The sequence below is a fragment of the Siphateles boraxobius genome, unplaced genomic scaffold (genome assembly GCF_051911475.1).
Source record: "Siphateles boraxobius isolate OS27281-9 unplaced genomic scaffold, OSU_SipBor_1 2, whole genome shotgun sequence".
Classification (NCBI taxonomy): domain Eukaryota; kingdom Metazoa; phylum Chordata; class Actinopteri; order Cypriniformes; family Leuciscidae; genus Siphateles; species Siphateles boraxobius.
In genome coordinates, this window is record NW_027508810.1 from 10,179,479 (window position 1) to 10,194,663 (window position 15,185).

The window sequence follows — 15,185 nt, forward strand, 5'->3', positions numbered from 1 at the left end:
GGACATTATAAACGTACTTTAGAAACAAATATTACTGGTGTTTATCTTGAGACAGAACAATGACACTGACATATTTTAAGATACAGTGCAAGTTGCTTTCATTTAAAACAGCTCAAACATGCATTTTAGTTTGGGACTAGCTTAAGCATCCATTGTGAAACTAGGCAAATTTAAAAACGGACTACAAACTTTGACGATTCGTCCTGAACTGATGGGGCGTTTCTAGATTTTTGTCCAATCAAATGCTCTTTAGAATGAGAACGTCCCTCCCCCTCATACCACCTGTTTCTAGCAATAGCAAGCGGCTATTCACAGAAAACTAAAGACTACTGTCCAATTTCAATTGGAAATACACAGCGAAGAAACCTTTACTCGTGAAACAAATGCATTTGGTCTTTAGCTGTAATATGTTTAATATGTAATTATCTATTTCTCTCAGAATAAATACACTGCGAAGTAACTCTTAGCGGCTCTTTATTTCGAGACGTTTAAAGCACATTTTAATGACTATGATGATACCCGAAGTTCGGTATGACATAAAACCCCCTTCATGTAACCTTCAGGACGCTGCACTAACCTGTCAAGTTCCAGATTCACACACACGACTAAAAATGCTGCATGAAGATCACCTGATGTCTTCTTTTCTTGACTTGGTTTATTCAGTCGTCCCTTTAATTTTTCCCCCGCAATGGAAACAGCTCATCCAGCATCATCAGGAGCTGCTCTTTGATCTGGAGCTGGCGTATGCGCATGCGCAGCTCATTGCCTTCGCTGCACTGGCTTCAGTAAGTTGGATGTGCGCCGTCTTCATCATCACATCCAAAACCCCATCAAAACTGTTGCAATGGAGAGTATCGGAAAAACCCCACATATCTTCTTATTATGTCCGCTGATCGTGGCTGTGGCATGCGCGCAGAGGTATGGTTGCATTTTGTGCCTTTTTCGAAAAGAAAATGTTGTGGTTTTGGGATGTAACAGGAATTTACGAACATCTCGTGATATTATTGCAGTAGCAGAGACCCGAGCAATATGCCAGTGGTCAAAGACACCGTGGACAGACTCATGAAAGGATACGACATTCGGCTGAGGCCAGATTTCGGAGGTAATGCATGTGTAAAATTCGTATAATTGTTGCATTTGGTTTGTCACGCGCACTAACATGCCCAATTACTCATGCAAACCTTGTTCATTCATCTCAGTCTCTGATCAGGCGTGCATGTCAATGCATGAGAAAAAAATGAACGCATGCTTATTTATATGCTGTTTTGCCATTTTATCTTTTCCCAGAGAGGGACGCGAACTTGGGGATCAATTCAATTTGCAGTGCAACTTTTGTTGCATCATGACGACAAATGAAATATCAAGCTTTACAAAAATATCCTTTGATGCACGCGCACACAAGCGAGTCCATCAGAGAAGATGCTCAAGCTGTTATTGATAGATGGACACGTCTAACTGTTCATTTGTCAGTCATGCAGTTGCATTTGTGCGTTCACCTCCAGTGGTTGTTACAAATCAACAATTTCATGCGCATTGCCACGTGAATATGGGGTGTTGGTGTTTCATATATGTAATGTCACAATAAAATGATTTAGTGTAATTAGGCTCAATCTGTCACTTGATGAAGTGTGGGTAGCCTATATACATACATGCATGCAATTCAATCAATCAGTTCCTTTTTTAACAATTTTCCCTTCTCTCCATCAGGCGCTCCGGTGGCGGTAGGGATGAATATAGACATAGCCAGCATAGACATGGTTTCCGAAGTAAACATGGTATGTTGCATGTAACAATTTCCCATTGGTGTTATATGTCCTGATGCAAAGCATTATGTCAAAATGCATTCCCAGAGGATATCTATGCACACTAACTTGAGGCGCACCAGCGGATGTGTCTCACACATGATGATTAGATGTGAAACTGCAGAAGTTCATTGGCATGCTGCGGTATCTGCTCTGCATTTCGCTGCTACATTTGAATTCAAAACACACGCGCACTGGCGCACTCGCACGCGCACCCGCACGCGCTCCGCATGTCTCACACTGTGTTTTTCAGCCTAGCAGTTTTTGATATGCCACCGAGAAAACAGGCACGTTCGTGGAAGCACCTTCACACTCCATGACTTGTGTTTTTTAGCTAATCTAGTTCAAGGTGAGCGTTGCCCTCTCAAGGAGAAAGACGGCACTTGCCATGTATGCTCACGGAATCACGCGTTGCTTTCTCAATAGAGAGGGGTTTTGCGAGATGTACATCTATGAGCAGCCTCTGTCGATGTTTTTGTTGGTTTATCTTCTTTTTAAAATGGCCAGATATTAAATTGTGATGTTAAGCAACATACTGTTGATGAGGACAGCTGAAAAGTTTATCTCGCGCAACCGCACCCTCTTTCGGAGGCAGTGGTTAGCGCAGCTGTAATTGCAGGGGAATATGTATGGCTGGGAAATTAAAGATTTATGGCTCGTACTCATTGCAGCTTTATCATTTCAGTGGGGGTGATAGAGTTTGTTTTCAATTCATTTCCCAGTCGGTCCTTTTAACTCGATGAAGGTGAAATGGCCTGTGCCAGGAGGTCTACATTTTCTTCACCAAGAGGTTTGGAGAAACAAAAGCATGCTTAGCTTGCAAATTGAGTTCACTATATGTTTATAGCTCTGTAGATGGTGTGTACATAAAAAAATAGTCACATCTATAATGAAAGCAATGCTGTTTCATTATGTTTCATTGACGTTACATAGAAGCATTTGTGTGAGAATTATGCATATACTTGGCTGTTTATCCTGGACGTGATGTTTGATGAACCATGCGGTTTCATAAAAATGATTTGAATATGACAGCTATTGTCCATCAAGGTCAGGATATCCCATGTACACAGAGAACTTAATCAGGGAATTTTTAAATAGTTTGGAAATGTAATTTAAATAAATAAAATCCTAAAATATAATGGAACTTTCTGTAATTGAATATAAATTGGTGTAGTTATCAGCAGCTTTAAAATATATATTCATCTAGGATTTGCTCTTTGTGGGTGCAAATGATTTTTAAAAGTCCTTATACAGCACATTTCATGAATAAGGTAAACCATTTCCCATTATTTATTTTTTATGGTAGCATCATAGGTACAACTTCCATGTTTTTGCTATTAGAATGCATTTGGTTACACTTATATACTTGTACTTTTGGCTATTATTTAACATAAAATCAACCTACTAAATTGAAATAGTTTTAAATACGTCAAATGTCTATATCTCCACCTTAAAATGGGATTCTGCCCTTTCCCACCTCAGGTCTTGACTTTTTGACCGTGTCCAACTATTAAAATCATATATAATCTGTTGAATTGGTATTCATTTCTTGACCTTCAACCATGTCAGTTATTTTATTATTATTATCAGTTATTTTTTATTATTTTATTATAGAATGGTAAACAAATTATGTTCTTACATTTATGAGAGCATAAGTTGTTCAAAAACTACTATAACGTGCAAACCCATTCTTGCATAGTCTTTAAATATATTCTATTGGTAACACTAATGTGTTTTAATTTTAATGCGTCCTTGTAACACGTTACATGTATTTACTTTTTACATGCAACTAATCCTAATCTTAACCCTACAGTAAGTACATGTAGTTAATTAATATTACTCAGTACTTAAATGTATAATTACACTATAACAAGGACACCTTAAGATAAAGTCTAACATTTATTTTTGTATTAATTTTAAGTTTTAAAACAGCAAACTTTATTTAAAATAAATTACAAAATGAAACAGACCTTGTACATTTTATTTCGACCTCGTTAGCTTGACGATCGACTTTTTCATTTACTGATCTCGAATGACTGAGAAAGGCATTGACATTCACGGTTCAAAAGGTGCAGTGAACCCTGCGAGGTGTCACAGCCATACTGCAGTTTTAAGGACGTAGATGCTTCATACTTTGTAGTGATGTGCCTACAAATTACCTTTATAGATCTGTCAAGTATGTTGCCTGTCATGGGTGAGCTCTGGAATCCCTAAGAGTTGGAAAGAAAAGATGAAAATCTTTGTTTTCTGCAGCTCCAGCGAAATTGGATTTTCACCAAGCTCGCAGCCGGCAGGATCCTCGACTATCCTAAGGGTTGACAGGGTTGATCTCTGAGATTTGCAGCCATTAGTATCTGATATTTCCATTCAAAGCCAGCACCCCATGCATCACGCCTCATTCGCTCTTATGCTCGCCTCGTACCAGTTTACTGTCTCATTAGTCCAGCGTGATGCCTGCGTCTTAGACAGATGTATGATCTCTCAATTAGGAGCGGCACGGATGCCCCAGGTGTCTTTGTTAGGCGTAACTGCTTGAAGCGTTTTGTTTTAAAATGAAGCAACCCCCCTCTCTTCATCTCCTCCTGCCTGCCATTTCATACGGATGTAAACAAGAGTGTTCGCTGTGTGTTAAACGTGGCCGAAGAAGCCTCGACCAAAGGTCACCCGTGTTGTTTGGCAATGCAAATCTTTAGGCCAGTCTCCGCAAGTTGCGTTTCTGCTGCTTGACATTAAAATGCGAGCTATTTTTGGAGAGAGGCCGAAAGAAGAGGCAAACACGGGCCGTGCTCTCTGGCTGAGGCGGCTTCTGATGACTCATTTGAGTTTTGAGGAGGCAAATTACAAACGGGATAGTATGGTTTTCCAATCGATCTGGCAGATCGCTGATACAGGGTCCTCTGTCTCTGGTTTGTTTGGTGCTTGCATAAATTACGGTGGAAATGACCTTTATTTGTGGCTGGGACGGTGGTTATGTTGAACGGTTTTCTCTGAAAACATAATAGTCACTTCAAAGGAAAAGATTCAAGCAGACTTGTGCTAGCTCATGGGCTAAATAATTACCGGGGCGGAAACATTGCCCTTATATGTATCATTATCCTGACAAGCATTAATTGCTTACATGAATAAGAGGCAGGGCCGTGCAATGATAGCCTGTGAAATAACAAATGGATGAAAAGACAAATTTAGACTCAATTAGATTGGTCGACTTAATTACTATTAGTGTGCGTAATTGTAGATCATTTTTGCCTAGTCAGTTAGTGTCTGTTTAGTCCCGTTTTATTGAATTCCGAGCTGATAAACAGTGTTATTTTTATTTTTGTTGCTATGACAACACCAACCTTCTCAAAAAATGCTGGGTTAATGTGGGCTCTTCTCTGTTTCGATAGATTAGGTTTTAAGGCAAGGCTGCAGATTGTTTTTAGGAATTCTTCAATACTTAACGTCGTGCGATGTAGATTTAGCTACAGCCAGAAATAGAGTAGCAACGCTGTGGTCACATGACGTTCTCTTCCAGACAGCAGCAACTTGTATTATAATTTCATACACTGATGAGATCTGTAGCACATCTCACTCTACTGAGAAGCTTATTATAGTTCTTGCACTGCTTTTTTTCTTTTCCACTAATTTCTGCAATTAATTAATCACAACCCGTCAACGTACACTTGACTCCTTTTAGACTTTGTTTTTTGGGTTATTTCAGACTTTCTTAGGTGTTTTTTTTTTGTAAACTGTCCTTTTTAAGACATTAAAAGTTAAAATATTTGAAGATTGCTAATGCTGTGATGCGTTAGTTGCATACTGAAATGTGATTGGTCTTACTTTGCTCGCATTTATTTAACTGCTTATACACTGCAAAGACGTACTGCAAAGACGTACTTTTGATTCTTATGCGCAGCACACTGTCTCTTGACAACCATGAAGTGTCTTTGATGCAGCATTTCATTTATGCAGAACTAAACCTAAACTTACCTAAAGCCTTAAAGGGATAGTTCACCCAAAAATTTAAATTCTGTAAATTTACTCACCCTCATGTTGTTTTCAAACCCATAAGACTTAATTTTCAAAACACAAGTAAAGATATTTTTAATGAAATCTGATAACTTCCCTCCATTGAAAGTCTATTCACACAAGATGTTCGCTTCAAAACGTTCATAAAGCGATCATAAAATAAATCATATGCAATATGCTTGCATGACGTGTGAGAACCAATAAGGTTCATTCCAGTGTTATGCATCATGTTTGAGCTTCAGCAAGAACCAATTAGGTTTATTCTTGTGTTACGCATCATGTTTGAGCTTCAGCAAGAACCAGTGAGGTTTATTCTAGTGTTACGCATCATGTTTGAGCTTCACCAAGAACCATTGAGGTTTATTCTCGTGTTATGCTTCATGTTTGAGCTTCAGTAAGAACCAATGAGGTTTAATCTCATGTTACGCATCATGTTTGAGCTTCAAAAAGAACCACTGAGGTTTATTCTCTTGTTACGCATCATGTTTGAGCTTCAGTAAGAACCAATGAGGTTTAATCTCTTGTTACGCATCATGTTTGAGCTTCAGTAAGAACCAATGAGGTTTAATCTCTTGTTACGCATCATGTTTGAGCTTCAGTAAGAACCAATGAGGTTTATTCTCGTGTTACGCATCATGTTTGAGCTTCAGTAAGAACCAATGAGGTTTAATCTCTTGTTACGCATCATGTTTGAGCTTCAGTAAGAACCAATGAGGTTTATTCTTGTTACGCATCATGTTTGAGCTTCAGCAAGAACCAGTGAGATTTATTCTCGTGTTACGCATCATGTTTGAGCTTCAGCAAGAACCAATGAGGTTTATTCTTGTTACGCATCATGTTTGAGCTTCAGCAAGAACCAGTGAGATTTATTCTCGTGTTACGCATCATGTTTGAGCTTCAGCAAGAACCAATGAGGTTTATTCTTGTTACGCATCATGTTTGAGCTTCAGCAAGAACCAGTGAGATTTATTCTCGTGTTACGCATCATGTTTGAGCTTCAGCAAGAACCAGTGAGATTTATTCTCGTGTTACGCATCATGTTTGAGCTTCAGCAAGAACTAATGAGGTTTATTCTCGTGTTACGCAGCACGTTTGAGCTTCAGCAAGAACCAATGAGGTTTAATCTCGTGTTTCGCATCATGTTTGAGCTTCAGCAAGAACCAATGAGGTTTATTCTCGTGTTACGCATCGTTTGAGCTTCAGCAAGAACCAATGAGGTTTAATCTCGTGTTACGCATCATGTTTGAGCTTCAGAAAGAACCAATGAGGTTTATTCTCGTGTTACGCATCATGTTTGAGCTTCAGCAAGAACCAGTGAGATTTATTCTCGTGTTACGCATCATGTTTGAGCTTCAGCAAGAACCAATGAGGTTTAATCTCGTGTTACGCATCATGTTTGAGCTTCAGCAAGAACCAGTGAGATTTATTCTCGTGTTACGCATCATGTTTGAGCTTCAGCAAGAACCAATGAGATTTATTCTCGTGTTACGCATCATGTTTGAGCTTCAGCAAGAACCAGTGAGATTTATTCTCGTGTTACGCATCATGTTTGAGCTTCAGCAAGAACTAATGAGGTTTATTCTCGTGTTACGCAGCACGTTTGAGCTTCAGCAAGAACCAATGAGGTTTAATCTCGTGTTTCGCATCATGTTTGAGCTTCAGCAAGAACCAATGAGGTTTATTCTCGTGTTACGCATCGTTTGAGCTTCAGCAAGAACCAATGAGGTTTAATCTCGTGTTACGCATCATGTTTGAGCTTCAGAAAGAACCAATGAGGTTTATTCTCGTGTTACGCATCATGTTTGAGCTTCAGCAAGAACCAGTGAGATTTATTCTCGTGTTACGCATCATGTTTGAGCTTCAGCAAGAACCAATGAGGTTTAATCTCGTGTTACGCATCATGTTTGAGCTTCAGCAAGAACCAGTGAGATTTATTCTCGTGTTACGCATCGTTTGAGCTTCAGCAAGAACCAGTGAGATTTATTCTCGTGTTACGCATCATGTTTGAGCTTCAGCAAGAACCAGTGAGATTTATTCTCGTGTTACGCATCATGTTTGAGCTTCAGCAAGAACCAATGAGGTTTATTCTCGTGTTACGCATCGTTTGAGCTTCAGCAAGAACCAATGAGGTTTATTCTCGTGTTACGCATCATGTTTGAGCTTCAGAAAGAACCAATGAGGTTTATTCTCGTGTTACGCATCGTTTGAGCTTCAGCAAGAACCAATGAGGTTTAATCTCGTGTTACGCATCATGTTTGAGCTTCAGCAAGAACCAATGAGGTTTATTCTCATTTTACACATCATGTTTGAGCTTCAGTAATAACCAATGAGGTTTATTCTCGTGTTATGCATCATGTTTGAGCTTCACCAAGAACCATTGAGGTTTATTCTCGTGTTACGCATCATGTTTGAGCTTCAGCAAGAACCAATGAGGTTTATTCTTGCTACGCATCATGTTTGAGCTTCAGCAAGAACCATTGAGGTTTATTCTCGTGTTACGCATCATGTTTGAGCTTCAGTAAGAACCAATGAGGTTTATTCTTGTTACGCATCATGTTTGAACTTCAGCAAGAACTAATGAGGTTTATTCTCGTGTTACGCATCATGTTTGAACTTCAAAAAGAACCAATGAGGTTTATTCTCGTGTTACGCATCATGTTTGAGCTTCAGCAAGAACCAATGAGGTTTATTCTCGTGTTACGCATCATGTTTGAACTTCAAAAAGAACCAATGAGGTTTATTCTCGTGTTACGCATCATGTTTGAGCTTCAGCAAGAACCAATGAGGTTTATTCTCGTGTTACGCATCATGTTTGAGCTTCAGAAAGAACCAATGAGGTTTATTCTCGTGTTACGCATCATGTTTGAACTTCAGCAAGAACCAATGAGGTTTATTCTCGTGTTACGCATCATGTTTGACCTTCAGTAAGAACCAATGAGGTTTATTCTTGTTTCGCATCATGCTTGAGCTTCAGCAAGAACCAATGAGGTTTATTCTTGTTTCGCATCATGTTTGAGCTTCAGCAAGAACCAATGAGGTTTATTCTTGTTTCGCATCATGTTTGAGCTTCAGTAAGAACCAATGAGGTTTATTCTTGTTACGCATCATGTTTGAGCTTCAGCAAGAACCAATGAGGTTTATTCTTGTTATGCATCATGTTTGAGCTTCAGCAAGAACCAATGAGGTTTATTCTCGTGTTTCGCATCATGTTTGAGCTTCAGCAAGAACCAATGAGGTTTATTCTCGTGTTACGCATCATGTTTGAGCTTCAGCAAGAACCAGTGAGGTTTATTCTCGTGTTTCGCATCATGTTTGAGCTTCAGCAAGAACCAATGAGGTTTATTCTCGTGTTACGCATCATGTTTGAGCTTCAGCAAGAACCAATGAGGTTTATTCTCGTGTTACGCATCATGTTTGAGCTTCAGCAAGAACCAGTGAGGTTTATTCTCATGTTACGCATCATATTTGAGCTTCAGCAAGAACCAATGAGGTTTATTCTCATGTTACGCATCATATTTGAGCTTCAGCAAGAACCAGTGAGGTTTATTCTCGTGTTTCGCATCATGTTTGAGCTTCAGCAAGAACCAATGAGGTTTATTCTCATGTTACGCATCATATTTGAGCTTCAGCAAGAACCAGTGAGGTTTATTCTCGTGTTTCGCATCATGTTTGAGTTTCAGCAAGAACCAATGAGGTTTATTCTCATGTTACGCATCATATTTGAGCTTCAGCAAGAACCAGTGAGGTTTATTCTCGTGTTTCGCATCATGTTTGAGCTTCAGCAAGAACCAGTGAGGTTTATTCTCATGTTACGCATCATATTTGAGCTTCAGCAAGAACCAGTGAGGTTTATTCTCGTGTTTCGCATCATGTTTGAGCTTCAGCAAGAACCAATGAGGTTTATTCTCGTGTTACGCATCATGTTTGAGCTTCAGCAAGAACCAGTGAGGTTTATTCTCGTGTTACGCATCATATTTGAGCTTCAGCAAGAACCAGTGAGGTTTATTCTCGTGTTACGCATCATATTTGAGCTTCAGCAAGAACCAATGAGGTTTATTCTCGTGTTTCGCATCATGTTTGAGCTTCAGCAAGAACCAATGAGGTTTATTCTCGTGTTACGCATCATGTTTGAGCTTCAGCAAGAACCAGTGAGGTTTATTCTCGTGTTACGCATCATGTTTGAGCTTCAGCAAGAACCAGTGAGGTTTATTCTGGTGTTACGCATCATGTTTGAGCTTCAGCAAGAACCAGTGAGGTTTATTCTCGTGTTACGCAGCACGTTTGAGCTTTTTTTCCCGAAGATTTTGTTTTTTGATTCTAAGATTCCAAAAACATTATGATCCTCTTGCTTCCTAAAATATTGTCATTTAAACTATTTTAATTTAAACTGGTACATTTGATTTTATAAAGACAAATTAAACAACAGGCATGTTTGTTGTCATTGTCAAGTAAACTCAAAAACAATTTTATTTATGCAGCACAATACAATATACATTTGTCCAAAGCTTTTAAAAAAAAAAAAAAAATATATATATATATATATAAAAGTTGTAGTTTTTTGTCTCCATCTGGGGTTGCTGGTATAAACCCCCTGTTAAATATGTACCAATTGACCATTGCCTACTTGCATAGCTCTGGTAGTTTCATGTGTCTTGTAGTCTCTTTCTTTTTTAAATGTTAAATAATTTCCATTTATCTATTAATATAAGTATTTAATTTATTAATTGAATTAACATTTAAGCAGGATAATGCTTTGCGCCGGGGTCCTGATCACCCTGTGCGGGTCTAGTTATTTGCGATGATCAGCTGACTGTTCATTATCCCTTATATGGAAAAAGTCTAACATAAAATGTTTTCAGAACAAAGTTTAATCAAATAACAACATTAAACTCTGATTTCCAAACTAATTCTGCAAAGAGGCGCTCAGTTGTAGATTAATTTGAAACACCTGGCGTTTGGAGTCTGTCTGACATTGCAATAAACTTTGCCACTTAATCACGTCTTCGACATCAAACGTTTATCTCCAAACATGTCATCAACATCCTCATCACGGCACTTGCAGTTATGAGCATAGATTAAGTGAAGTTAATGTGACAGATTTCGCTTGTGTAATCTGTTAATATATCATCCTGTGATGGGGTGTTAGGCTGTTAAATCAAACGTGTTTAAGTAGCTGTGGAAAACGCTCCGTTGGGAATAAAGGCTAATCGGGCCAGTCATGCTATCAGCACCCCGGGTATGACCACTGGATCTTAAGTCCATCTCTTACAACCTCCAATATTTAGAGGCTTGTGCTTAACCAGTCATTCGGATGGTTTCGTTGTCATGACCAATTAATGATGTGTCCCAAGTCCATAGCGACTGCGTTGGTGTTTCTCTTATTTGGAGAGACAGTGAAACTATGGCAGTGGTGCTGTTAAGTGCCTTGTTATCAGCATTGTCCATCACAATCTCTTTACGCGCTCATTTGGCAATTTCCTCAAATAGGGACGAACAGAAATACTTTGGTGCCACACGACTTATTCAAAGCATTAGAAGCACAAATCCCATGTTTTTTTGTTGTTGTGAGAACTTTTAGATATTAAATCATATGCCATAAAATGAGCCTTGAATGAAAAGCAGCTAGATTTAAACAAACATTTTGTCCTCAACCCTGTTACCACATACATTTCCTGCATTACAAACTATGTACTTTCATTCAATTTGTGGCACACAACAAATTACATGGTTCGGATCATGTTTACATCATGATGGGAGGACAAGTACAAAATCTCATTCTATTTTCTCAATTTCTTCACAGATTGTAGTGTTGAGAGCATTCATCAGGCTTGACAAATTCCACACTGTTATGCAAGTAATTGTAAGAAAAAATGTTGAATATATATTTCTCTTTCATTTAAAATAGAAGTCAATCAATAACTACTAAAAACATTTACACCCAAACTAGCTAACTACTAATGAGTGACTTATGCAATTTTAAAAATCCTAATTTTTGGACTCCTACAATAGGTTTACATGCATCCAAGGTTAAAAAACACTTGAATTTTCTCATAAAATACATTGTAACATCACCTCTTTTCTCACAGTGTCTGAAACGATTTGATAAAGGATTCAGTCTCCTAAATGCCTCTTTTCAGAGAGCCTACTCAGCTTTGATTGGTCAGATGGTCCAGTCTGTGGTGATTTGTCTACTCTACTCTCATTGGTCAGATGGCTTAGTCTGTTTTGATTGGGCCATCACTTACAGCGCATATCAGAAACGAAATGCACATTACGTTATCTGAAGTTCAGCTATGATTTTTCCTTAGTGCTTCATACACAGTGATACGAATATTAACGATGGAGTCGATTTTACCGTATCAGTTCCAGCACGAGTCCTTATCCTTTGGAAATGCATGCAATGTGGATTTGCTTTCGCGATGCAGAAAACAGCGTCTTCTCAACATGTCGACAACACGAACCAAACTCTTCCAGTCCTCGGCTACAACTACAGTGTTTCAGGGTCAAAGTACATTGTTCACGGGCAGCCTGCAGTGAAGACCATAGTTTGGCATTATGCAAATATGCTACAAACCTACGTAGGTTTCGAGCAGGAAGTAAGACTGGAATTACTGATGGCTCTTTTCAGAATCGACAATAAGACAATATCTCTATTTATCATGCACTTTGATATTTGAAACTTTGCACACAAACAGCTATATTCCTTACAAACAGCTACCGTATATAACACACTACATGAAAATGAATATCTGAAAAAGCATAATAGGCACACTTTAATTTAAATTAGCAACCATGTGTGCATATATTTTAAAATTTTGTTTATTTTTTATATTTTGTCCATTTAATTTAGATGTTTATTTAATATTTAACTGTAAAAGTCGCACAAATCATGACTTTAAACATCTCAAACTTTGGCTTGGAACAGGGGTACAGAAATTACAAACCTCATATCAAATAAATAGAAAACAATAAACTGTTCATATAATATTCAGTTTGACATGCTGAGGTGGAAGAACAATGTTTTCTAAGCACCTCCTTTCACTGACTATTTATGTGGGGAAAGAAAAACTTTCAGGCTCTACCATATTCTTGGAAAATGCAATTTATTTCAATGCCTGGAAAAAAAGTGAATCATGTTTTGCCTGATGTTAATTTTGCATGACTTCTGTTTTTAAATGGGTTCTGTGCAGTGGAGATGGGTGTCTTCTAAACGTGATGAGTGTTGGATTTGGGTTGTGACAGGCTTAATGGAGAACTCCCAGCAGCCTCTGCTTCAGTGTCAGCTCAGTGGGAGAGACCCGACAAATGACGGTGTGTCATTCTGTCACAATCTCAATATGATCTATTGATCTGGGTATCCATCTGAAGAGCTGGCATGCCTCACTTTATCTTACATAAGGTTGTTTCACAGATTTGTAGTGCTCTGCTGTAAATAATGCTATGGCAAGGATCAACAATAAGGATTTTTTTTCTGCTGGCCTAGTCGTTCATGGTTTTGATTTTTACATGCTCTGCCAACATTTTTCATTGACCCAAGTGAAACAAATCATGTTTTATTTTTTATCCTTATTGTTGAGCCCTGGCTTGGTGTTTTAAACGGGGGCTACGAGAGTTAAACTGTGAAGGCAGATCCTATTTGATCCAATGACTTTAGAATAGTTTTATTGAATACAAAGACAGCTTTTTCTTGTGTCTGAGACTTCTTTAGTTGACGATTTTCCATGTCACATGAAGAATTCATAACCAATGCGCCCTTAATTAGTACATTTATGCTGCAGATTTAGAGACGCCCTTGATTAAATTAATTTGCACTTGCAAATTTCAGCTCAGTTAACGATGATTAAACATCACAACCTAACAGAGTTTTTTTTGCTCCCTGCTTCTCAAAATTATTTAGTTCACTTAAATATTAATATTCTGTAATTTTTTACTCACCTCATTTGTCCGTGGAACACAAAATTATACATTTTAAATAATTTAATGGTCACACCTTTATGGTGCTTTACATCCTTCCTTAAACTTAAAAACTTCAGATCCTATTGCATTGTATTCGAGTAGAAAAGAATAGCTATGCTTTAAAATTTTCCCATATGAAATCATGTAAATGACAGAATTTTGATTTTTGGTAAAAAACAAACAAAAGCAACATCAACAGATATTACATTTTCATGTATCTAGAATCCATTATATGTCAATGTGCCAATGCACTGCATCTCTATCTTCATGCTTGATTCTTTTAGAGGGAAAAATCCACTCGGTTGCATGTGAGCTCGCAGAAGCTGTGTGTTTGCGTCTCGGTTTGAGATCTATTGATGTCAAAAAAGAGTAAACAGAGCCCAAAGAGGCATCTGCTACCATCTGTGACCATAGTAATTATGCTCACATTTGGCACTGAAGCCAAGAGGAAAGTTCCAAGCCCAGGTGTTCCATATTCTGTACCCTGGCATCCACACTTCGCTCGGAAAAAAATGTATATTTAACCTCTTTCCTCAAAATGTTAATCAACAGAAAGTTTTTTCCATTTTTCTGCTGTTTTTTTTATCCCATAAGATTTATAACTGATACATTAACATATGCTATATGCACTCCTGTTTTATGTATTTCATTACTCAATTGGAACACTATAGGTAGGATGAAAAAGCTCAGAATGGTGGAATACCATTAGGCATAAATAACATCAAAACATTTCTTCATGCATAGCACAAATCTTCATTCTTTCTTGAAAAAGGATAGTTTATCCAAAAATGCAATTCTGCTGATAATATCCTCACCTTCATGCTGTTTCAAACATGAGTGATCTTCCTTCCATGGAACACAAAGGAGTTTTTAGCAGAAGCTTTTAAGTTTTTGTTGTTGTAAGGAACACTCAAATTTACCTCATTAAAACACCAGGTGTAAACAGGAATGTGTATCCCTCGTCTACTCGTGATCCGATTGACCAAAACGCATCTTAATGAACAATAAAAGTAATCTCGTGTCCTATATTTCACATCTTGAGAAGTCAAACAATAGTTTTGTGTGAGATAAAGACCATGAAATATACATTAACAAGTTGTTTGGCAAAGCCAAATTTGAATATGCACAATATTCAAATTGCATTAATCCATCTCTTTTGTCCACTTTCAACCACTTCTGTCCTGATTTCTTTGAGGGGAGGGTCTATGGGCAGGTAAATCTAGGGCTTTTTCAGATCTTTTGATCAAATGGATGAAAAAAGCTCACCCAATTTACATATGAACACGAAAAGAGACGATGGAAACACACAGAGCAGCAGCTTTCGTTTCTGCTGTGACAGCCACAAGACTCAGCCGAACGCTTTGAGTGTGTGTTAGAAATCAGGAATGGTGAGATAACATTGTGCTTGGTACGTTTATC

At 38.1% G+C, this 15,185-nt stretch overlaps 1 protein-coding gene across 2 annotated transcripts in view; it reads left to right on the plus strand.

Annotated features, from left to right (window-relative positions):
- Positions 1-431: 431 nt before the first annotated feature.
- Positions 432-15,185, plus strand: part of gabrb2a (gamma-aminobutyric acid type A receptor subunit beta2a) — a 43,427-nt gene continuing 28,673 nt past the window's right edge. The window contains exons 1-3 of one of the 2 annotated variants that reach the window (XM_077235864.1): positions 432-918; positions 1,011-1,102; positions 1,708-1,775. In XM_077235864.1, coding sequence (XP_077091979.1) covers positions 845-918; positions 1,011-1,102; positions 1,708-1,775 — 234 coding nt within the window. In that variant the 5' untranslated portion in view covers positions 432-844. The remainder of the gene's footprint in view (positions 919-1,010; positions 1,103-1,707; positions 1,776-15,185) is intronic. The other variant, XM_077235863.1, reaches the window with a different exon arrangement.